Source organism: Aptenodytes forsteri, unplaced genomic scaffold, assembly GCF_000699145.1.
Source record: "Aptenodytes forsteri isolate BGI_AS27 unplaced genomic scaffold, ASM69914v1 Scaffold93, whole genome shotgun sequence".
NCBI classification, from domain to species: Eukaryota; Metazoa; Chordata; class Aves; order Sphenisciformes; family Spheniscidae; genus Aptenodytes; species Aptenodytes forsteri.
In genome coordinates, this window is record NW_008794665.1 from 801054 (window position 1) to 825515 (window position 24462).

General features: G+C 38.2%; 1 protein-coding gene across 3 annotated transcripts in view; it reads left to right on the top strand.

Moving 5' to 3' along the window:
• CCSER1 (coiled-coil serine rich protein 1) overlaps nucleotides 1-24462 on the top strand; it is a 687005-nt gene that overhangs the window by 43917 nt on the left and 618626 nt on the right. For all 3 annotated transcript variants that reach the window (XM_009273535.1, XM_009273534.1, XM_019470564.1), the window contains exon 3: nucleotides 18120-18213. In XM_009273535.1, coding sequence (XP_009271810.1) covers nucleotides 18120-18213 — 94 coding nt within the window. The remainder of the gene's footprint in view (nucleotides 1-18119; nucleotides 18214-24462) is intronic.

Sequence of the window (24462 nt, forward strand, 5' to 3'; positions counted from 1 at the left end):
CGCAACTTGAGGCCATTTCCTCTCGTCCTGTCGCTAGTTACTTGGGAAAAGAGACCGACCCCCACCTCGCTACAACCTCCTTTCAGGTAGTTGCAGAGTGCGAGAAGGTCTCCCCTCAGCCTCCTTTTCTGCAGGCTAAACAACCCCAGTTCCCTCAGCCGCTCCTCACTAAATTGTCATTATTTCTGTTTTTTTAGTATATGAACACTGGCATAAAGACATTGATCGAAAGACACACTTGGCGTTCTAAATAGGCATAGGATGCTGCAAGTGAAAGAAGCTATTATGGCTGAGGCAGGTACAGCTCTCTATTTTCTACCTGGCTCCTTTTCTGGCTGGGAAAGCAGAATATGATGTGTGACTGCTCCCGGGTCACAAAAGTTTACATCACAGACTATTAAGATAAATTATCTTAAAGAAATTTATTTTAACACTTCTAGTGGTAACTTGTGGAAGTTCAGAATTGAATACTCGTTCCACGTGTCCTCATAAGGTTGCAATAAAGTAGAGGAGGGATGGAGCAGAGAGATGGGGTTGGTGATCTTCTCAGCTGTCCCTGCTGAGTCTCCTGCTGAATGTGAGTGGAAAAAAAAACCACTTGCAGAGTCGTTTGTTCTGAGACTTACTATTTGAATAAGCTAGACAGACATGGAGTAGGAGTGGAGACGATACCTTCAGATTGAAGAGATTACCTGATGTAATGAAGCAGAAAGTGTATCAAGGCTCATAGTTTCTCAGTTGACTGATGTTCCTTTAGGTTATGCTGCCTTTCAGGTGTAATGTTTGAGTCCTTCTAGTTTATAGCTTCATCAAACTCAAAAAATTAAACCAAAATACAATCAGGTGTCAAGTTTTTCCTCTTGTTTCATATTCAAATAAGATAAAGATACAAGTTTAATATTAGTTACAGTAAGTCAGAAAGCTTTTGCAAGCTATGTAACAAAGCAAATCATATACTGGCTCTGATTCCCCTGCAAATGCCTTTTTTAAAGCAGGGAGTCATTGAGTAAAAGCAGATTATCACCTGCTTTTTTTCCAAAAGGCATGAAATCTGCTTTTCCTTGGACGCTTACCCCAACCCATGCAGTAAGTGGAACATATGAAGGATGCTACTTTTGTCAATGCAAGCATATCTTCCACTGGGAAATTCAAAGGTGTAAGTCTGAATCCTGCATTTTTATGGCCCACAAACCATGGGTCTGTTAATGTAACCTCATAAAATAGTAAGAATAAGTAATTTTAGAGACCTATTTTATACATGGCAAATACGTGTGTATTGGTAGCTTTTCTCTGCTTTGTATTTGATAAATGACACAAGAATCTTTAGTGTCATATTTTACTTTTGTAGGTAGTGCATGGAAAATCCTATAGATGAACAGTTATTGCTCTGTTCATGGGTGGTACCCGAAGAACACTGTGACATGCATTTTTGCACACAAAGATTTTTTTTTTTAACATGTGATGTTTACATTCTCATAGATTAAACTGGACTTTTCCCCAGGGATCAGAATGCCAAACTTTCATTGATACGTTGCATTGTCAAATTTTGCAGTGCTAGCCTCCTGTGTATCCTGAGGGAAAGGAAAACAACAAACCCGTTACATCTTTGCAGTTCCTACTTCTGTGGATAGTCTGAATCTTCATCTTTAAGAAGAAAGTACAAGCTGTCAAATTATTTGGAGTGTAGAAGGGCACTTGCCTTGGGGCTGAAGTGTAGGACTGGAGCTGAGAGCAGTGCGAGCTCATCACACCCGTGATGAAGTACTGCGCAGGTAGCGACCAGTAGAAGGAAAATGAAGTTTTCATTTTTGTTTCCTTTCTCATCCCCTAAAAGAACAGATGAAAACTGAAATTAGTTCAATGTGCTTACAGTTGTAAGTGGGTATGATTGGTTTGGTTTGGTTGTTGGTTTGTTGGGGTTTTTTTTTAGTGTTCTAGCCCAGTAATTTCAAATGTCTGCCTCTTGCACTCCTAAATCTCTGCCAGTTGGGCAGGGCCATACAGGGCTGTTGTGTCTATGTGGCACAGGTATTTTAGGAGGTTAAAGTCTTAACTAACTGTTCATCTCTCAGGTAGGACCGTTCCTTACACCTTTTATTACCTGATCATTGGTCTTTAAATGGACTGTTCAACGGTGAGTCAGAGCAGGGAGGAAGATCCTGAAATTGTGTGTTTGTGGTGACGAGTGCTGCTGAAGCAGATGAACTGATGTTTTGTATTTGTATGTGTGACTGTATTGAAGGAACATGCCTCTTCCTCAGTCGGTTTCAATTATCACATGTTTATAAATAATACAACTGTAGCCTTTACACCTAACCTTTAACTCAGTAAATCTCTGACTACAATAATTTGTATATAGTTCTCTAACAGCTTGGGATGCTCACCTATCTGAAGTGAATACAGATTCAAAGAAGAAAACCCTCTCCCTTCTGTTAGTAACAGCAGGCTACCTGTGATTATGCTGGTACATGGTCATTGTTTCAGGAGCTGTAAGGATGGACACAGGGGGTTTAGCGGCTAGTATGGCAGCACAGACAAACCTGTTTAAGAACCTTTGGCAAATTAAGAACTCCATCTCTCTTTTTTTAGTCAGTTCCACTAGGTGGATGTTTGCTTAAATGACAATACAATAAAATTAAGCAGTTGCCTGGTATGGCTGAATAAGGGAGGAGCAGAAACCAAAGACACTGTGTTCTGGTCCCAGCAGTGCAGCCATCTCATTCTGTGGAGTAATTTTACATGTCTCTGATTTCTCTTCTAAAAACCATAGGATGTTGAGTTGGTCTGTATTAATTAGCATATGGAAAGTAATCATAGAATATGCACTGTTTGATCGTGTAGCAAGCAAATGAGTTTTATGAGCACTGGAACTAGGGAAACCTGACTTGCAAGGGGATTTATGTTTTGGGACAGGTGGAACAATGTCAGTATCAAAGAAGGATGTAGGGTTCAGCTGAAACTTCCTGCAGTCGAGAAAAAGGGTATTTCATACCCACCATTGTAAGGTGTGAGTTTGTACAGCACTTTTGCTCATAGCAGATGCACTGCTTGAATCTCAGTCTTTCATCCAAATATCTGCTGTTGCTTAGCTTCCGCATTTTGCCTTTAAGACTGCCACCTTTCTGTCCAATTCAGTTAATGGTGGTAAAGAGGTTCAAAATTTCCTCGGAAAAGAACAAAAAAAGTTTGTGCTTAGACAATGGGGTGACATCAACCTTATTCTTTAGGAAAGTAGGCTAGTAAGTTGTTATTTGTGAAAGTACATGCGCACTTCCACTGCAGAACTGGGAATAATAGTACTGCATAGTACTGAACACCAGAACAGCATTTATGTGTGCTGGCTTTATCATAATGACTGTATTTGCTTTATGACTCCAATAAATAGAAAGAAAACCAAAACTAATTTTTGGCATAATGCAGTCTATACATACGGAATTAAGGCTGTAGAAGGTATGGGCTTTGATATTTGATCAGATTTCTTTTGCTCAGCACATCCAGTAATATCTAATCTTTATGTAGATTCTACTGCATGTTTCTAAAACCTCTTTACCTCTGTACTTTCCTCTTATCTTACCTTAAAAGCAAGAACAGCTACAGAAGGCACTTACATGCAGAAAAGCATCTTAAAAGTAGAGATATTGACCAAGAAAGAACAAGTCACTCTATTTTGGATGTGTGAGGATGTCTGCTAATCCTTGTAGAAAGCGTTATTAGAACCTGTTGACTGAAGTGAGGTTTGAATCTGGGTGAAAATCAAGGCAAGAGAAAATCAAGTAGTTTTAACGTCACTAATGTTGGTATAGTACAAGTACTATAGAAGTATTATACTGAAAAGTATAGTACAAGTGCTTCCTCATTTTACTAAACATTTGACAATAATGGCAATCTGCCATTGCTAAGACAGTAAACATTTACTGTGTAATACTTCAGTTTATTCTGCTAAGGTCCTGACTACATAGACATTGAGGACAGGTCTCTTAATTTAAGAGTCTAAGTTGTTCTTAGCATAAATTTGAGCATTAAGGTTATGTGGTGTTATATGCTGAATAACATTTCATGGTAAGTATTCCCCAGATGAGTTTATTGTGATGGCCCTACTGAAGCTTAGTCTGTGAGGAACCAGTTTATTCACTTTATGGGATAAAAACCTGTCCTTAGCGCTGAGCAAGTCTGGATTTTGGTTGTGTTGCCTGTTTAGAGTGGGAATGAAACAGCAACGTTTTGTTAACTGAACCGATAAATGTCGCTATCCTATTCAAAACAGAAGACTCTGTTTTACCTCTTTCTGAAAGAAAATCGTAACTGTACTAAAGAAGTCTACTCTGTGATGTATGTATTGCTGATTCTTTTTAAACATAGACTTTTGACCAAGAGGCCTTATTTTAGGCCTCTTAACAGTATGCCCTGAGCACCTAGCCGTTAACAAATGATGAGACCATTGATTCGCTGAAAGGAAAAAAAAACCCCCAAACTGGAGCGCATTAGACTATTAAATTAAAAATTTATTCCAATTAGTACTGGGGGGACTGCTTTCTACCCTACTAAATTAGGCAGCTGGGAATTAATGGCAAGTGAAAATCATTATAATGACAGTCTTTTTTGGTAAGGATATGAGAAAGTTTCTGACAGTGTCACCATGACCTCGAAGAATTTCAATTGCTCTCTATACTGATGATGCATAAATGTTGAATAGTGAAAAAGGTCTTTGGAGTACTTTCTAGCGGAGCTAAGTCTTTCCTGACTGTCTCAGGTCTGACGTCTAACTTGTCAGCGTCATAAGCTACCTGTCCCTGCTTGTTCAAATAGCAGACTTTTCATGTGCTCAGGATGAAGAATGCTATGACTAGATATATGATATTTAATGGCAAACCAGAGAGCCTTTAAAAAGTTGCTGATTAAGTGAGTGCATATTTTCATTCATTGCCCTTTTAAACAAAAAATACGCTATGTCTTTGCTGTTCTTTATTATATGCGCATTATTTCTGTTAAATTTATAGGAACAATGGGAACTGTCAAAGAAGTATTGCAGATGCCATTTAAACTGCAAAGCCACACAGTGAACAGAAATAAATGGAAGTAGAATTGTGGGTAAAAGACCCGTAAGCAGAGTGAAAAACAGGTTTTGTGCTTCGCTTTGTGGCAAATCCAGTACATAATTTTTTAGAATACTGTTTTCTTCTGAAGGACCAGACACTGATCCAATCTCTACAATACGTGTATAACATTATCTGGGCTCCATATGTATGTATATATAATGTTATATGTAACATTATTTTTTGAGCTTTCACTGGTTAGAATGCATCACCAATTACATTTTCTCGATCTGATAAACCTGACATCAGTCTGATTTGTAAACAGCTATATTGACTCTAGGAAATTATTGAAGGATTGGATATCTTGCCAGCAAGTAACAGTTTGTGATGCAATTAACATTATTAAGGGTTATGTTGTACTGAAAATGGACTGTGAATTCATTGTCTTACAAAGGGAATCATCTTTAGCTGCTTCTTTGGGCTCTAAAGCAGTAATAAAACTAGTGCTGTTGTTGGGGTAGGCTGAAAAGGCAGGGGTGCCCAAAAGCTTAAGGAGTAGCCTAAATATCTGCCCTGGCCTTAGTTCAAGCAGTGTTATACCTCTCCAAGAGCGTCGTGTTCTCAGGTATTTCCACTTTGCTCCTACAAGAAGATCGTCCCCTTAATAGCGTACTGACTTCCTTGACAGACATTTTTTTTTTTTTTTGGGGGGGGGGGAAAGTTAAAAGCTTTCCTGATAAAGTTCAAAGTAGCACTGAAACACTGACTGGCAGCTGAATGTAGAATGTACAACATCTCTGAATTCGGACATAAAAGCCGGGTGACCTCTGATACAGGTCTACGGTCTACTGCTCTTCTTAAGCTGGACATGTCTGACAAACCAAATTTTTCTGTTCAGTTTAAGCACCTGTGTAAGTCACAGGAAAGAATTGGACACTGTTCCATAGGTATCCGTAGTTATTCATGCTGTTCTTCCGAGGGAGGGGGACAGGGCACAAATGATGTGACACAACCAGTTTCTGTTGGTTATCCCCGGTTGTGGTTGGAAAGGTGACTGGCAGCTGAATGTACAAGTTTGGTCATCTCTGAATTCGGACATAAAAGCCGGGTGACCTCTGATACAGGTCTACTGTTCTCTTCTTAAGCTGGACATGTCTGACAAACCAAATTTTTCTGTTCAGTTTAAGCACCTGTGTAAGTCACAGGAAAGAATTGGACACTGTTCCATAGGTATCCGTAGTTATTCATGCTGTTCTTCCATTCTGGTGTCTAGTGGGCTAAATATTTTTTAGAAGAAAATTCACATGTGGATATGGAAAGAGATAATAATTTTAAGCATCAAAGAGTTTTGAAAGCACAGAGAAGTAACAAGACCTGTAAAATGTATGCATTACGGAATTTCCAGCAAGGGGTGGTTGTTTCTCAGTCTCTGTGAGATTTAGATACCTCTCCAGGATGGAATATTTTATTTTGTACTGCTGATGTTAGTCAAAGCTTGTTACAGGTTGCCTTGCTTCTGCAAGTTCCCAATTCACTGTCCATTCAACTGCAATAACCAAAAAAATCTGTCTTCTGGGCCAGTAATTGCCATTACAGTTTTTCTTCAAAAAAAAAAGAACAAAACAAAGAAAGTGGGGGAAAAATATGCACTAGTGGAAAAATGACATTTGAACAGAAGCCTTTCTCAAAGAATGATTTAAAACCCTGTTTACCAGAGCAGCCGTAGGCCAAAGTTACCATGGAAACAGAAAGAATTCAGATAATATTAGCAATAGCATATCTATTATGATATTGCATTAATGATGCTATAGTAAAGGGTCACTTGTGGTTTCATTTACAGGGCTCACTTTTTAGTGATTTATCACCAGTATTACAGGCTACAAATTAGAATTAGAAACAGAAGGTTCAGCCTTGAATTGGCTTATAATAATATTGGGAGGGAAGAAGTATTAAATTTTCCTGTTACTCGACAAAAGTATTTTATTTATTTAATCATATGTCTAGGAGAATTTTGAGTTTTTCATATGTAGCAAATTCTTAGTCTTGTCTTAGAAATAAAATAATGCTCAAGCCATAAAATAGATTATCTTCATTTGGCATCCAAAAATGGTGACTCCAACAATATAGATGATACAGCTAGAACTGTGACATTTTGGGGAGAGGTTATTTGCAAGAAGAATTGATTTTTTTCTTGAGCTTGGTACCATACATGTACCTTTTCCTGCATTGCTTTTCAGAAATACTGAAAACCCATGCTAAACAATGTTAGTCCTGTCTGGGGAAATGGTGCTTGAATTCAACTGTCTGTGCCAGATGAACGTGGCTGGTGCTGGATGGTGGCAGAAGGAGAATTGTTCTCATGTGGTTTGTCAGAAGAATAATATTCTTTAAAGAGATTGCCATGGTTTGCCCCTTAGGAGTGGTGGTGGTTTATCAAGATTCTAAATGCTAAGGTTCTCCCTCTTGTACCCCCTGAATTTAAATGTTTCTTTTTTTTGGCAGCCAGGTCCTCGCTAGCTGTATGGTTAGATCCTCCCCCCCCAGCTATGTACTACTGGCCAAGAAAAGGCAAAAATGAAACCGAAGATTGATTAAGTGTCATAAAGTAATTTTTGACGCTTTAAATGTTGGCTGAAACATGGACTTGGGTGCTGTCAGGGCACAGCTAGAAGCTTCTAGTTGCCAAAGTTTCAATTGCCAAATAGTTTAGCCGTAAGTTACGTGTTTAATTTGAGTGAGTTTGGAAAAGTTTACCTGACCAATCCATGTCTTGAATAACCTGTTGTACTCACATCTCTAAGGTATATACCTATATATACCTATACCAATAAGCTTCACAGAATGGTCTAAATGATATCCTATATAAACGCAAGATAGAGATACTCAAGGAGCTTTGTCTGCGTTTGGCAGAAAAATCTGGCACACGAGATGTAGAAAACTGTCCCAAAGCTATATGGTGATAATGACTGCACTAGAATGCTTGCATAGCGCTTTGCCTGTTACAAAAGTTGTAAAAACATTAACTAATCCACAAAGCAAATTATGTGTTGCAGATGTATTCCTCTGCTGGGAGGAAAGCATATGTGTGTATGAGTGAGGGGGAAAAAAAAAATCTATTAAAGGAGGCTTTATTTGGTCATTTTAAGCTTTATTGCATTTCTTTGACTGTATTTTCATACTTTCTTAATGGAAGAATTTTTTTTCTAGGATATAGATTGATGTATGCAAAACGTATACAGCTTTTTCTTTTTGAACACAGAAAATCTAATTGTCTTGGTTCTGTTTACAACCAAAGTGAATCTGAGAGCTCTAGAATTATTTAAAAGAACGGCAAACAGTCAGCAAAGTGCCCCTCTGTCTGAAAAGGTACCATTTTTTCTTTTATTCAGACTCAAATCTCAAGCTTTCTGGTGCACATAAGCCTGTACACATTTTAAACGTGTCTTTTGCTTTGAAATTCTACTGCTAGGTAGTAAATTCAAGGTTAGGTGATTGCTGTCTTTATCAGCTTTGTCAAGAGCTGATCCTTATCTAGGGTTGACTTGAACCTGGATTTATTAGAATACTTTAATATATGCATAAAGTATGCTAAATTTTAACTGCTGAGGGTACCTGTTGCCTCCCAGCTCTCTAAGAGCTGTTTGTGCAGCTGGCCTGTGACTTGCAAGTGGGTGCGTTCACATACACATACGTGTATGTCAGTGTAGGAATTAAAGGTGGCTGTGATGGGGCTGTTTAGGAGACCGACAAACAAGGCCAGTTTTGCTGGGTGGTCCTCACCATTGCCCTCACTGAAGCTGTGGGGGCCAAGCTCCTGCGCTCTCAGGTGTTGGAAACTGGAGCCAAAGTGTGCTGCTTCTTCCTTCCCCATCTTTGCTCGCTCATCCTTGGTGGTTTTGTGCTTCTCAGCATCTTCCCCAAAAGGAAAGGGAGGGGACTTTGTCTGCCTCTCCTATAGGTCACCTTATTTTTGGGACCAGGACTAGTTCTGGTTCTATCACGCACCTTTCCTGCCTGTTACACCTCCTTTGTTGTCATCTTGCTGTGTTTTTTTTTTTCTCATGTTTTCCTGTACATCATTTGTGCAACTGTGCCACCATTCTCTGTTTGAGTCTTTGGAGTTGCATGTTATTTATATACCTGTGCTTAGCAGGGTTATAAAATACTTGTATGTTGTTACCAGTTATGCTATTAGTGGCATTGCTGTGTTACAAAAAATATGTAACTTGGCTATTGCCCCTCCATTTTAGCGTGAGTATGTCTGAGTTCAAGGCAAGCAAACAGTAAGTGCGTCTTTGGTTACACCTGCAAAGGTGAATCCTTTGGCATTTACGGGTACGCTCTTAGAGGTGGGTTACACTATTGAACTATCATCAGTGCTGCAGTATGGTCACCAACCCGTGGCTTTCAGCTGCACATTAGCCTTACCAGTGCTGTAGCATTCAGATGACCCAACAGCAGCAAACATATCCAAGACCAGCTGGCAGCATCTACAGCTGCTACGTAGGAAGAGAAGCCCTTGTAGGTTTGTGGTGGGAGGTGGGCTAGTGACCACTGGGTGTTGAAGTACGCTACCATATGATCCCTATGCGTGCTGTCCTAATAACAGGAAAGCTGATTAACATGGGGAGAGTGAACGTTGGTGCTGTACATCAACACGTTATTTGCTCGAATGCTTTTGCCTGTGGACTTCTCACGGTAGGTGCCATTTCCGCCTGTCATCTGATCCTGACTAACACCGTGGCCAGACAGGAGCACAGTCAACTCCTGTTCCTGCCACCAGCGGTGCTTGGGCTTTGCGTTGTATTACATTTCTGTGGCTTCAGCAAGCAGACCATATCGTGGCAGAATGAACCCTGTGTGGGTGAGTGTAAACTGAGACCTGTTAGGAGGGTCCATTAGTTATAATCATTCAAGCAAAAGGAGCATCATTGCAGACATTGATTTAACGCACAGAGAGAATTGAAAGGGCAGAAACAAGAACAGGATAGAAAATACTGTGCTTTCCTTACACAGCCAAAAGCATGCGTACAAAAAACATTTTGAAGAATAGCGTGATGGATCTGAGCTCTATAGTTAGACAGTTCCCTCCACTGATAATTTTCTGTCTTTGGGTCTTAAGGGCACGTTAATTGATAATATAAATGGATTTCTACACGTTAGCTACAGAAAATGTTCTTACCAAATGTTACAAGACTTATTTTTTCCTTTCTAAAGGCTCTAGTTTATTCAGGTAGGGAATAATATGCTTTTTGGGTGGTGCTGTTCAGGAAAAAAGAACACTTTTAAGCTGCTCTTGGTGTATGAAAGGCATCCATAAGCTTTACATTTGATACAGAGATTTTTAGGCTGTTGGCAGGGATTCTGTGTTTTTAAAGGTTTTTCTGTTTGCTGGGTTTCATGTACTTTCATTTTCCCTTTGAAGTGTGTGGGAGAGTGCAGAAGGGGAAATACTTCATTATGGCCATGAATTATTCAGGTACGGTTCTAGGAGTTAACATTACTTTAAATAGCTCAAGGTCTTTCTTTTTCCTTAAGTATATCTCCGTTTTCATTCCTATGCTGATTGTATGCCATGTTTCTTTGCTGAATACAATTTTGATGAAGTACTATCTTTTGGCAATCTCTAGAAATAATTTCAGACTTGAAATAAGTATTTAATTCTGATCTTTTCTAGCATCAGATATGCAGTGACCCTGAGTAGATAGAGGTGAATTGTCATACATATGTCTTTACAAAAGAATCAAATTATTCTCCCTAGATTGTGTTTTCTATGTGCTCTTGCAAAAGTGTTGATCTCAAATAGCCCCCCATATAGATTTCTACAGTGAAGAAAAAAAAGGAACCTATAATATTAAATACTTACATACTATTATACATGCAATACTGGGCTGTTTTTCTCTGAGAGGAATTTTATAAACCACTGTTTTTCTGAGAGGAATTTTATAAACCACGTTTATTGCATCATTTCAACGGGGAGGCATGAACACTAAATCCTTATATTTTGAAAAAAAACCAATAGGATATGAAAATCTGTATTCGGAAAATAGCTAAGAACAATAACACAGAGGAAGATGATCAGAAAGTTGTCTAGAGGCCAACATGGGGAGAAAGGAAAACAAAACAAGAACCCAAAGCATTTTTTTTGAAAAGTGAGTTTTTCAAATTTTGTTCTTGTAGATCTAAAAATATCTTTGAAAATCCAATGATCCCCACATAATCACTTATGCAAATGAGATCCGGGCTATTACATCGAGGGGAAAAAGCTTTAAAAAATTATTCCCCTGGATTTTAGGGCTTTTCTGGTATAGTCTAAAGTGGTAGTGAAGTGGGATTACAGATTCTTGAGGAGAAATGCATCTATATAAAAGTAGGTGATGATGAAGAACGGCGTTTCGAAGAGGGATGCCTGTGACTAAAGCTCATCTGCTCGGTTTGAATTCTGGCAGCGGTGAGTATTTTGCGTAGGCACGCACCAGTGACAAAATGCTTTCCAGGAAAAATAGTGTTTGCTGAGCACAGGTGCAAAGCTTGATCAAAAGATATATTTAAGATTAAAATGTAGTCAATATGTTGAAGTTCATGATAGGAAGGACATTCTATCAATGTTTGTATAACCCGAGGTAACTTTCAGTGACTTCTGTGAATACTATCTTCAGCCATATGTGTGTCTGACAGAAATGTTTATGAAGTGAGTAATTGCAAACATGTCAGTGCTTCAGTCTTGTAGCTTCATTAAGCTGCTTACTGGACCTCAAGTTCTCAAAGGTCTTGAACAATCTCCAAGCAATAGTCAAGATTTTGTTGCAGTATCGCTATACTGTAATGAAATGGAAATCTCAGTCACCTGTGTAAAAGAACCCTGAAAAACACTGGAAAATGCCAGGCCCCAGGGGCAATCTGTGTGTGGATACACAAAGCACTGGTCAGAAGAAAAAACTGCATCCTTTTGCTTGGGAAAACAAAATTTGTCAGGGCTGAATCTCCCTGAAGATACCAGCATAGAAAATGAAAAAGAAACACGAGCCATTGAACATCATATTGACTAGGGACTGCATGTTAATTAGAATAAAATTGCAAAATAATGTATACAACTCTCCAAAGATGCTGGTAATGACAGAGGACCTGTGTCTGCTGCCTTTAGGACCTTGCCGTTACTTTTATTATTTCGCTGGTATGGGAGCCGGAAATCTAGAATAAAAATGTGTGAAAACATCAAGAAATGAATCTTTCGATTGGTGCCATTGTTTGCTGGCTGTTTCAAATGGGCAGATTTGTCACCTAAACCCAATTATTCATCTTGGTTTTGCATATTAGTTGTAAATACTCATTTTTACATGGATTTACCCTGCTTTGTTTGTATATATTGTGCAATTGATATGATTTTGCTAGGTCCATTTTGGAATTGAATTGCATTGCTTAACAAAATAACATGCTTTAGTGTAGTTGTATATTCATATGTATGTTTTATTGTCATTTTTGAATACTAGAGTAGTTAATTTTTAGAGGAGAATACTATAATTCCATAAGCAGTAATTTTACTAGGTATTTATATGCGTAAGTTGGTTATTTGGAATAATAATTAAAAAAAACACATAGTAAAGGGGGCTTCATAAAGAAATGTTACTTGCTTTTTGTTGTTTAAGCCTATTAGTAGATTTCAAACCTGTTATATTGGGCACTTTATTCCAGCTTTCAAACTTATTTTAAGGGTTGTAGACTCTGAGCTGGAACAGGTATAAAAATAATGAAATACTTGACTATTCTGGGAAAAGACTGAAAATTCATGTATTATGCATTAGATTTCCTTTGAGTGATCATAGGAAGGGAAGCTGGGAAGAGAGAAAAACAGATAGGGAGGGAACTAAGGTAGGAAGGAAGCCCCCTTCAGCAACCCTGAGTAAACCTACTATCCACATACACACCGTCTGGCTGGGAGGAACTAGAGATGTCTAATACATCTCTATCCCTGTAGTGTTTCAGCTGTTTCTGAACTATATCCATGCAAATCACTGTGTATCTTTCAATAATAAAATGATTCTTAGGTCATATTTCTTAAGAATGTTAAGAACATCTGGGCCCAGTCACAACTAAATTGAGTACTGTTGAGTTCAATGAGCTTTGAGTAAGATACCTAGCTGTTGGATGAAAAACAGCACTTTATACTTCTTGTTGTTGCTGAAAGAATTTTAAATATGACAATTGTTACAGAAAAGTTACTGATGCCTTGAAATATTCTTGGATTAGCATCCTGTTCTGCTGCAGCCATTATCAGTTATAAAAAGCAGCCTAAACCATTGTACAAATTACTGCTTTTTATTCTGAATTAGTAACATTTAAAATATCACTGTTAAACTCTTGTTTAAATAGAAACTTGTTTAAATAACAGTGGTAGTTCACCAAGACAAAGTTGGAAAGAGTGATAGGTAAACTGGGGCTGCAGCCTGTCTTGACCAGGAAAAACTGAGAGACGTGGGCAAATGATCAACTAAGTAAGCCTGTTCACACGTTCTTCTCACAGATTATGATCAAGTTCCAGATCAAGTGGAAGAAAAAAGCAGCGTCATGTTAATTTCGGGTCCATTATAAAGGCAAAACGGTGGTAGAAGTCAAGCAGACACCAGAAGTAGGAAATATGTCTTAAGGCTTCTAAGGGGCTATTACAGAGTCAATAAAGAAGTTTTTGCTGCAGAGCTTCTGCCGTAACTAAACGGTTTGCCTCCTGGAATAAATAAAAGGTGTGCCACCATAGACAACAAATGTTTCCTTGGGACCTTGAAGGAAGCGTTACTGTCTTTTTCTTTATGTAGCAAGCCTTGAAGCTATTCACTTTGAATGCTCTTTAGGGCTTGATCTCCCTCCCCACCTCCCTCCCTCTTCCCCCCCCCCCCACCCACTTTAAGGGTCAAGAGATATTAAACTTAAAAAGAAATTACAATTGTTACTATTTGTCACACAGCAGCAGGAGTAATGGATCCTGGCGAGGAGGCAGAGCAGCAGAGGATGTCGGTGTGCACTCGCAGTGTGAGCTGTGTTCTGTGGCATTAGGCAGGTCATTCTAGGAGCCCTTTTCTCTTTTCTCATTTTCTTATTATATGTTTTCATATAATTAACAATTTAATTGTATTATTCTTCAAAGAATGCTGCAGCAGTGGTGAGGGGGAGAATGGGAAAAGGGTCAAGAGATATTAAACTTAAAAAGAAATTACAATTGTTACTATTTGTCACAGCAGCAAAGGAGTAATGGATCCTGGCGAGGAGGCAGAGCAGCAGAGGATGTCGGTGTGCACTCGCAGTGGTACCGCTGAGCTGTGTTCTGTGGCATTAGGCAGGTCATTCTAGGAGCCCTTTTCTCTTATTATATTTTCTTATTATATGTTTTCATATAATGAATATTTAATAATTTCTCAGGATAGCCCTGGGAACCTAACTAATGCTCTCTGCTTGGGCGTGCTTTTATGCGTTCATGAGTTCATTTCTGTTTTGTATCTGTGGAAGGACTCCACCCACAGAGGTGGGCAATGAGATCAAGGAAGCAGCTGGACTGACATCATTGACACCGCTGGCAGGTAGAGCATCTCTCTCTGCCAAACCTGCCATGATGGACAGTAGCTGCTTTGATTTGTTTGTTGCAGTTCTGTGATTTGTCCCTTTTTAAAGAACAAGTGAACTCCTGGGGAAAGAGGGAGACTGCTTCCCTGGTGGAGGTACTTCTGAGAAGAATAAACCTGGGGGAGCTTTTCTTTGTCACTTCAGCTTGCCTACTGTTGTTGGTGCAGTCGAAGAGGCTGTAGGAAAGGGAAGGCAAGGGGGTCACAGGTGCATTGGGAAGGCAGCTGGGAGCCCTCAGCTCAGGTGGACAAGCAGAGATGTTGCTGTGAGGAGCAGGGTGCACATCAGCCTCGCAGGACAGAGAGGATAGACGGAGCATGGTTTGCCTCCACTCCGAAGGTTATTAGAAGCAAAGACCTTCCTGAAAGGCAATAATATGCAGGGGGAGAGTTGTATACAAACTTTCTCCTTTTGGTCCATCTTACCTGGTGGAGTTTCTTCAATTTAGAAAACTGTGGTTCTGTTTGTGTGTGTGTTGTTTTTTCCAAATCAAATAGAATTTGTTTTTTGACGAAGGCTGTGAATCACTACATTTTCGCAGGCAATCTCCCAAGATTTCAGACCACGCATAAGGTACCGCATGAGATGTAGCAGATGATCAATTAGCGTGAAATCGTGCTCATTACTACTGGTATGGCTCATCAAAGGATGCTTAGCATTAATATCAATATGGGTTCAGTTGGTCAACTGTAATATAGGTGATAATTTTAAGGTAAAGAACAAACCTGTGTACTTCAACCTTTGTACCTTTTGCCTCTACTTTTTAGCTGTTGCTAAAAATTGCAGGGTTTGTTCTTCTGGACTTTGTCACCAAAATGCTTTTTCATACATTAATAAAACAATATATAAACAAGGTATGTTGTACATTCTGTGTGTAGTTTAATATACCATTTGTTCAAGCTCAAGCGCATAATAGCGTCTACGTTTAAAAAGGGAGCAGAAAACCCCAAATTATTCCTTTATTTAGATATCATTTCCTTATGTTCATCTGCTCTTAACTTGCCATAATCATTGATTCTCCTTCTGAAATACAGCTGGTAGTAACAGTTGGACTGAAGATAACTTCAGTCATGTCAGGCAGTGCTCTTGGAATTTGTGAAAAAGAACAGAGAACAAATCTTAGAAGTGTCTTGCTGCTACTGTTTTGAAAGATATTTAGGTACTACAGGATACACAGAAGCCCTAAATGAGATTTTCAATCTTCAGTGTTTCACTAGCTCCAACAGTGATTCAAAAGATATTTAAGTTTTAGGTTATCTCTAATATTGAGCAATGTGTGTTCTCCCACTTTTGTTTAATACAGAACACTTTTTCTTTAAAATTTTTTTTAGTAAACTAGTTTTAGTTTGGGTTTGTTATGTGTTAACGCAAATCCAGACTAGAAAAGTGTGTGTCTATGTAAGTATTGGGTACAGTAACCTGATATAATGCATCTGAGTATTGAATTTTCATGTTTTATTTTTATGCTTTTGTACTGTATAGTAATAAATAATTTGATTATTGAATGTCTACATTTTGTCAGCATGAGGGAAAGAAACAGTCACTATGACGAAGGCTTGTCAGCAGCCCTTTGAGTTAAGATAAGAGGGAATAAGATGTTGTGTGTTTGATGTCACTGTAATGTTCAGGTGATGTGTAATTTTCTTCTGTACAACACTGCTCACTGCTTGTGTTGGAGGTCTCTGCACTTGACAATTGTCACTTTCTGTGCTTGGCATCTGTAAATATAGTAACAGCATTAGCAGCGGGTTCTGTATCTCAAAAGAAGTTTTCTTGTGCTGGTGGTAAGTCAGGGAAAGAATGCAAGAAAGTCCTTGTGTTGCCTGCGTGGTGTTTGTGAAAGAGTAGAAAACAGAATTTGAAGAAATAATTACTCAAAAGGGTTGAATAAATGTAAGTTGTGTGAAAAGGAATTGGCATCTATTATGGGGGGGAAAATACTTCGCACTGAATTCCCGTGTTCTCTGGGTTACATTTGTGTTGGGAGCATGTGAGGTGTATGGGGTACCAGCACCTCATGCAGGATCTACTGACTTTTTTTGCCTGTGAATGGACTGAAGACTTAAGCCTTTTGCAATATCACTTGTAGATTTGCAAACAAAATGCCAGCTGGAGAATGCATGAGTTATCTTTGATTAAATGTTGGTGACTGTGGAGAAAATCATATTATCAGGTCAAAAGAAATGACCATAGAATAAAATATACATGGGAAAAAAAATGGAGAATGAATCTCTTAATACATTGAGTATAGCAACTTTAGGTTGGTAGGGCCTAGAGAAGACAGTTGCCTCATCGCCTCATTTTCCAAAGTTGCCTGTGGTGAGCAGAGGAACGGGGAACAAGAAAGAAGTGAACTGTCCTGGTGTGCGTTGCCTTCTCCCTGCTGCTGTTTCTCCCTGGATGGCAGAGGGGAGAGGCTTTCTTCAGCCATGGCTCCCTGCGTGTGGCTCTGTCCCCCATCGGCAGTGCATCTCTTCCGAGACTGATTGTCATTCCTGTGTCTGGCTGCAGGCGCTGGTTGGCCAGGCAGGGCTTTGCAAAGGCTGGGCTGAACGCCATTTCATGACCCCAAATGAAGCCTAAATAGTGATATTGCTGTACCCAGAGTTTACAGAGTAAAGATGTTTACCTGAGGCATAACTAGTCATTTTATCTTCCGAGAAGCTAATCCTGTAGGGAAAAATGTAGTGCAAAAAGATACTATTTTGCTCTCTTTTGATTGTAGGCCCCCCCCGCCTTTTGAATTCCCAGAGGATGCATTGTATAAACCTGCCTTATCTGTCTGTGGTTAAAACTTGGCAAACAAAATGAATCACAAAAAGGGAATGGGGACCTAACCAGCTCCACTTCACAGTCAGGCTTTCTTCTCTGTCCATGTAAGCCTTTACCACCCACCTTAATACTTAAAAATTCATGACTTGGTCAGTTGTGCCCGAATTTCCTGCTTATCCTAAATTTGCGTCTCTTTTATCCCTTGGATAAATAGAACAGTAAATCTCTCTTCAGCGTATATTGGTAAGGGCAGGCAGTGCTTAGAATTCCAAAATTTAATGAAAAACAAGTACTGATACTTTTATGTTGTGCTAAAAATAACATTTTTATGCTTCATAAAAAGTTATGAGTAAAGTTGGAAAGACACAAAACCATCCTTGAAAAGTACAAAAAAAGTAGAGTTATATAGATGATATTACTTGTACCTCTGTGGTTTGGTTTCTTTTTTTTTTTTTTTTTATAAATTGGTTCTTGGTGAAACATCGCTTAAAAACAGAGAATGGTGACAAATACATTTCTACTCGGACAGCTGTTTCATACAATTTCTCACTGGTCCAATGTTAGCAGAAAAATTTTCTGTAGCTCCTACTTAAACGTATTTCCCAGATCTGATTGCTTATTATTTTGTGTACAGCAGTTTGGTTAACACATCTGTCTAAATGCTTCTTTTTGTTTTTCTTTTTTTTTTTTTTAATATATTAGGATGTTTTGAATAACTTGGGTTCCTGTGAGTTGGATGAAGATGACCTAATGCTTGACATGGATTTCCTAGAAGAACATCACCACCATCGTTCTGGTAAGTCAGACAAATACTGAATGTCTTCAGCGAGGTATTATTATTCTAGAAATAGAAAGTAAATGTATTCAGTACAATTACTTGGAAATAAAAAAGTGGTTTTCTTGGAAGGGGAAGAGCGGTATGCATTTTGTAGTGTTATTTCTAAATGTGTTTGCCATTTAACAGAAAAATACTCTTTACACTGCATTTGGACTTTGTATGGTCAGTTATGAAATGGAAGTGATTTCTACAGCTACAGAAGAATTCCAGCACCACGGGCAGACCCATCTGGTTTTCTAGATACTTTAAATGACTGCTGCCTACCCCAGGCAGTTACCAAAAAGACCATTGCTGATATAATTATGATCCCATTTTGTGTGTGCCAGAATAATATGCTTCAAATAAAGGAAGTTTGACTTGAGACATGAGTGTAACTTGATCCTTTCTCTCACGGTGCAGTGCACTGTTGCACCGCCTTGATTAATAGCAATAACCAAGGTCAACTCACGGTGTGTTCAGAACAATTTTATAATAGGATTATGCAAGGTCTTGGTAAGTTGTGGCTCCTGCATTTCCTTTGGCTGTGACGTGGGACAGTGCAGGGCCTAGTCCATGAACAGGAAAAGTCCTGCTAACTCCACAGGATTTGGAGAGACTCGAAACGTACGTGAGATTTGTACTTGATCACAGGTAGAGCTCTGAGTTTGTACTCTGTTGTGATACTCTGTTATGGCAGTGACATGCTTTGAAGCAGGAGTAATTCTCACCCTCTCTTTTACCTGCTGTTTTCTGACCCCTCTTTCTCCATCCACCCATGTAGGTACATATAGTGAACATTTATGCAGACTTGTGTGGAAGTGGGTTTGAGACATGTGCCTGCCAGTGTGTACCATCTTCAGTTCTGGTCCCTCCTTTGATGCAAATTTAGCAATGGTTACAGATAAACTGCTTGAATTATGTTCCTGTTTCACATGTTTTGTGTATGATCGTTCTGTGAATATATCTGAATTATCTGAATTATGTCTATGATAATTCTATTTAACCATTGTATTGTGCTTTTTAAACCTGTTTGCGTATCTACTTATAGGATAAAACATCTGTTCCATTTTATTTGGTAGAAAACAAAATAGCCAGAGAGTATGGAGGGTTGTAGCAGCAATATGTGCGTGAACATAGTTCCCGAAATTACTGGGAGCTAGGATGCAACAGATTAACTGCACAGAAAAGGGCCTTTCTAACCAGTACTGAAAAATGCTATTAACTGGTTACAGAAAGTCAACTCATGGGTGAAGAAATGTGGGTCAACAAGCTTCAAAAAAAAACAATCGCATTTTATCAGAAATCATAGTGTTTAGACTTGTTCATTCCCTGGACCTGTTGGAAACAAATTAACTGGCAGAACCATTTTCCCTAAATAAACTTCCCTAACATGTTGCACTTGGCCTCACCTGTGTTTTCCTCCTTTTTTTTATAAAGCACTGAATTAACAGTGATGGAAAAGTTTTGTCCAGTATATTATTATAAAGATTTGTAGCAGCTTCTGGAACAGCTAAGATCATAATGCCTAAATGACATTATACTTGATAAAAAAGTAATTAAGATGGAGATGTGATATGACACATAATCTTTCTACTCTTGGCTCATTATCCAGAGCAAATGAGATGCTTTTAAAACAGAAAGATCTACATTGCCCTTTGAAGAATGGTGACCGTTTCTATTCTGAGTAGTAACGTAGAGAGACACGTTGCAGTATACACATCGTCTTTAAACACAAAGGTGTTTATCTTATTAATATTTGCTCTTTGATTTATTTGTTTGGTGGTGGGTCTGGCTGCAAAAAATTTAGGATTTGCCTAGCTGTCACTGTTGGTTTTGAGTCATTCAGTTAGAAGAAAAAGTTGGAAGGATAGAGCCGCAGTATAAGTTGACACAATTTCACCAAAAAAAGTTGATGTCTTTATACTGGGTTAGGACCCAGCACAAAATGGTTAGATGTGGGTGGTTGTAAGTTGTCATCTTAAGTCATGTTAAGATATTGAGATAAGAGGCTTGATTTTCAGAGTCTCTTAGTATTTGCATACCACTGAAGTACATAAAACTCTAGAGTTAGATACTGACATCTAAACATTTTTGACAAGTTGCTTTTCTGATTGCTATATTAAGCTGTGGCCCACTTCCAGGATTTAAGACTTTTCAACCAAAATTCTTTTTAGTAATTCCAAATGAATCCATTCTTTGTTTTCACTTTTGGGCTTGTTTGTTTTCTCCAATAGGCCTCTCCATTCAAACCTAAATAGAATTCTTCTAAACTTCTTCAATTAAAATACATTATCAAATGTTATTGATGCAATGTTTTTTATAAGCACCGGAATACAGAAGTGATCGAGTGATCACGTTCAAGATATACAACTGGTTTAATGTGGAGCTTTAAACTTTTGTAAGCTCATCAGATTGGAAGTGATCATATTTCTGGGCATGCCCAAATAAGCTATTGCAAATAATTGGGAAGCAATATATGTTTTTAAAAAGATCTTCAATCTCGCCCCCTTCATAAACAGGAAGACAACAGATTACACACTGAGGATGAGCCAGTACTGTTATGGTAGAATTTGTTATTCTAATTGAATTTGAATAAAACCAGGGGGCTATTTCATTCTTTCAGTATGTGACCAGCCTGAAAACAAGAGTAGGTGATTTTCCATAGTATTTGCTAGTAGCCAGTTTGTTGGACGCTTTGTAAAGCTTTCTTTAAGATGATGGGTTTGATAGTTTACCTATGGCTTGCTTCACCAAAAATCATTCAAGACAATCCCAGACGTACAGATTTGTGAGCCTATTGGTACATGCTGTCCATTGTATATAGGATTCAGACCTGTGTTATGTCAGCTTTACATATTTAAGCAGTTTTGTAGCAATATTTATTTACATTCCTAACAAGTTCCTTACGTTTCTCTAATACTTGAAAGGGATCTGTATATCTGACATTCTCACGTGTATCGTACTGAAGTCAACCGGGAGTTAATGCATGTGCTTCTAGATGTGTTATCAAAATGAAGGTGTTTATGAGTATAAAAATATGACATGAAATGCTGCTTTTTGCGTGGAAATCTTAAAATTATTCTCTTCTGGAAGTTAATGTTATCAATACTACTGCGACTATTTGTAGTGCAATAAAAATTCTGTGGATGTTCTACATACTGACGCTGATTATAGCCTTTATTTGGTTAAGACCATCAGTCCTAGAGCCATATTACAATTCACTTGTGCCCCACTTTGGCTCTTTATAAGGAATTCTGTGGGGAATTACTATAGGGGGAAATGTTCCAAGAGAAGCTCCGTTCAGTATTTTAATGAATACGTTGAAATATGAAGAGGTGTAATTGGAAAAGAATTCAGTTCTTTCTTCGGCTGTTATGGTGGGATAACTAATGAATCAGGCAAGTTCCTATTCTTCAAGAGCCTACAAAAATCTCTAAAATGACAAATTACACGAATACGAGGGATAACATCACATCTTTGACTCGAATATCACAAACTATTCCTTGGTCAGGAGGCTGTATGCAGCAAGCTGTATCATTGAAACATAGCAATTCTGAAGTGTAGTGCCACAGTTGTTAAATACAGTTGATGGGTTGGTTAATGGCAAATTGAGAAAGTCTCTTAACTACCATTAGGAACTCCAGACTTTTAGGAGACTCCTGTTAGTTAAGGCTTGATTTACAATAGCTTCTGTTTTGTAGCTGCTGTGGTTGAAAAGAATAATATTTGCTAGGAGAGGATATGTCTTTTTGACTTTCTACTGAAGCTGACAATCTAATAATAATTTAACAAAATAATTGTATTGTATTGATCTACCATAATTTTAGTAAGCATTTATGAATAGAAAATAAGATACTATTGGAATAATTTCTTGGAGAAATGGGTATTAAGGAGTGAGTTTTAAGAGGAGCTAGGAGCCAATTGGCAGGCAAGGAGACATTCCAGAAAGTGGAACGCTGTATTAATTAAAATATGGAGCTAGTAAGGAGAAAGAGACAAAGATCTGTTATCTCTTTTATTGTTTGCAATTTTTTTTATTTATTATTCCAACTCATTTTTTTACTTGTGTTCTTGTTCTGTCTTCCCATCTTTTCCCTAATGAGCTGGTTGCCCTCCAGCAGCATCCCCGTGAAATGGGGTTCTTGCAAAAAAGCACTATGAACCCTGATGAGTACTAGAAAATTAAAAAATATCCTGAACTTTTTCTCTAACCATACAATTGAAGATAAAAAGATACCTGCAAACCTTATGTAGATGCTTCTGCTTTTGAATGTAGGTTTCTGTGCCCTGCTAGTCTTAGCATGGCTTTAGAAGTCTGGAATTCCCTCATTTCTGACCTTCTCTCTGTAAGTGAATTTACTGCATTAATTTGCTACTTTTGCTTCTGTTTTAAAGGCTGTATTGATGAGATAAAGAATGTAAGACAGAGACATTTTATTATGCCACCTAACACAATTGCTTTGAAATTTAATAAAATAATGTTTATATAGTACTTGGTGAGTGGAGAGCACTACTGCATACAAATGCAAAATATTAATCAACTTGATTTGCTGAGATTTTTGCAAACTGTTCTTAAGCTGGAATGTTTAAACCTAAGCATAATATGACATACATGATGAGCCTTGAGGGTGCCTTTTTATTACTCTAAGTAAATTAGACTTTTAAAATATGCTACAGTGTTGATTTCCTGTTGTAAAATAATGACGTTGGTGGTTTCTGTAGCGGGAAACCATTGCCGGTTCATAGAAAGTGACAGCATTAATTTAATCTCATTCATTTTCCTTTTCCCTGGTGAAACATGACTTATTTGATTCCAAGTATTGATTACTCAAATATATAAGGACGACCTTTATATTCAGTGATATAAGCAGTGGGGAATTTATTCAAGTAATGCACATTAATGTGGGTGAGTTGTATGCTTGTGTTGTGCCATAGCCTGTTGAAAAACCAAATACTTGGGTTTGTGTGGTTAGTGTTGTCAGTAAATCATGACTGGTAAATAGTAGCCTTTTCTAAAAGTTCACAAAGGCACAGCTATCCAAGGTCTTTTCTAATTTCTTAACTGTTTGCGATAGGTGTCATAAAACTGGTGCCCCTGCATCTTTCTACAAAGATGTATGTGTGTAGCTCGGATTTGTAGCAAGTGGTCTGGCTGAAGTCGCGGGGACTGCTCATGGTACTGAATATTAAGCACGTGTGTGTGTCATCTCCATATCAGGCTCCACACTACGCAGTGACTATTCACGAGTGCGATATTGATTAGCTGTGTACCCAGACTGGCCTGCCGCATCCATCATGTTGTTGCTTGAATGCTTGCTGAATAGTTTTGAATAAAGTAGCTCGCCATAATTTTTAGAAGAGATTTGTCTTCGGCTGGAGCTTTAGCCATTTTGGATTTAATGCCTCAGCCTCATCTGTAAAGCAGTGATCCAGCGTACATGTAAAGCATAGTTATTTCACCCAGTGTATTTCAGAAATGAAGGTATTTGTCTTATTTGCTAGAAAATGAATTAGAAGTGGATATAGGAAAGTGTACTTTAGCATCCATCTAAATATTGTTCAACTCTTAAAAAACCAAACACTTTCAGAGAGAGGGCACAATTTGTTCAAACCTAACTTAAGACCATCTCTGTTAGAAGCTTTTTAAGTGTGCTTAATTCTATGTATGTGGTGTAATACGTGCTTTGGTACTTGCTCAAGGTTTATAAGTGAAAAAGATTATACGTGACTTGACAAAATGACTTTTGACATGGTGGCAATGGCTCTCGTGCCCTATAATTTTCTTCTATTAGTGGATGTTGAGAAAGAAGGGCCTGTTCTTGGTGTAGCTTTGTGTTAATATAACTGAAAGGAATGAGCACGTGAAGTTCTGATGTTAGTAGTATTACTCTTACGATGTACCACTTGCTCGTGTATACCTAATAAAAAATAGAAAAATAGTTATTAAATAGATGCTCTTTATGTTTAAAATGTAATGCTGTGGTATGGTGTCTGCTTAGCACTGTCACTAATGAGCAGGGAGAGGCACATCTTAGTGAAGTGGTTGGAAACTGTGGGCTCTAACCTTTGTCATGTGTTTGTATTAGGTAGTTTTTATTTAGTGCACGTTAGTGAGATACAAAACATAGTGTGTTGGGCTAGAGTACTCTATCGCAACATAAATGTTTTTTCATTAAAAAATTAATTATTAATTTGACAGATTACTGTATGGGTTTTGCAAACTTCTGA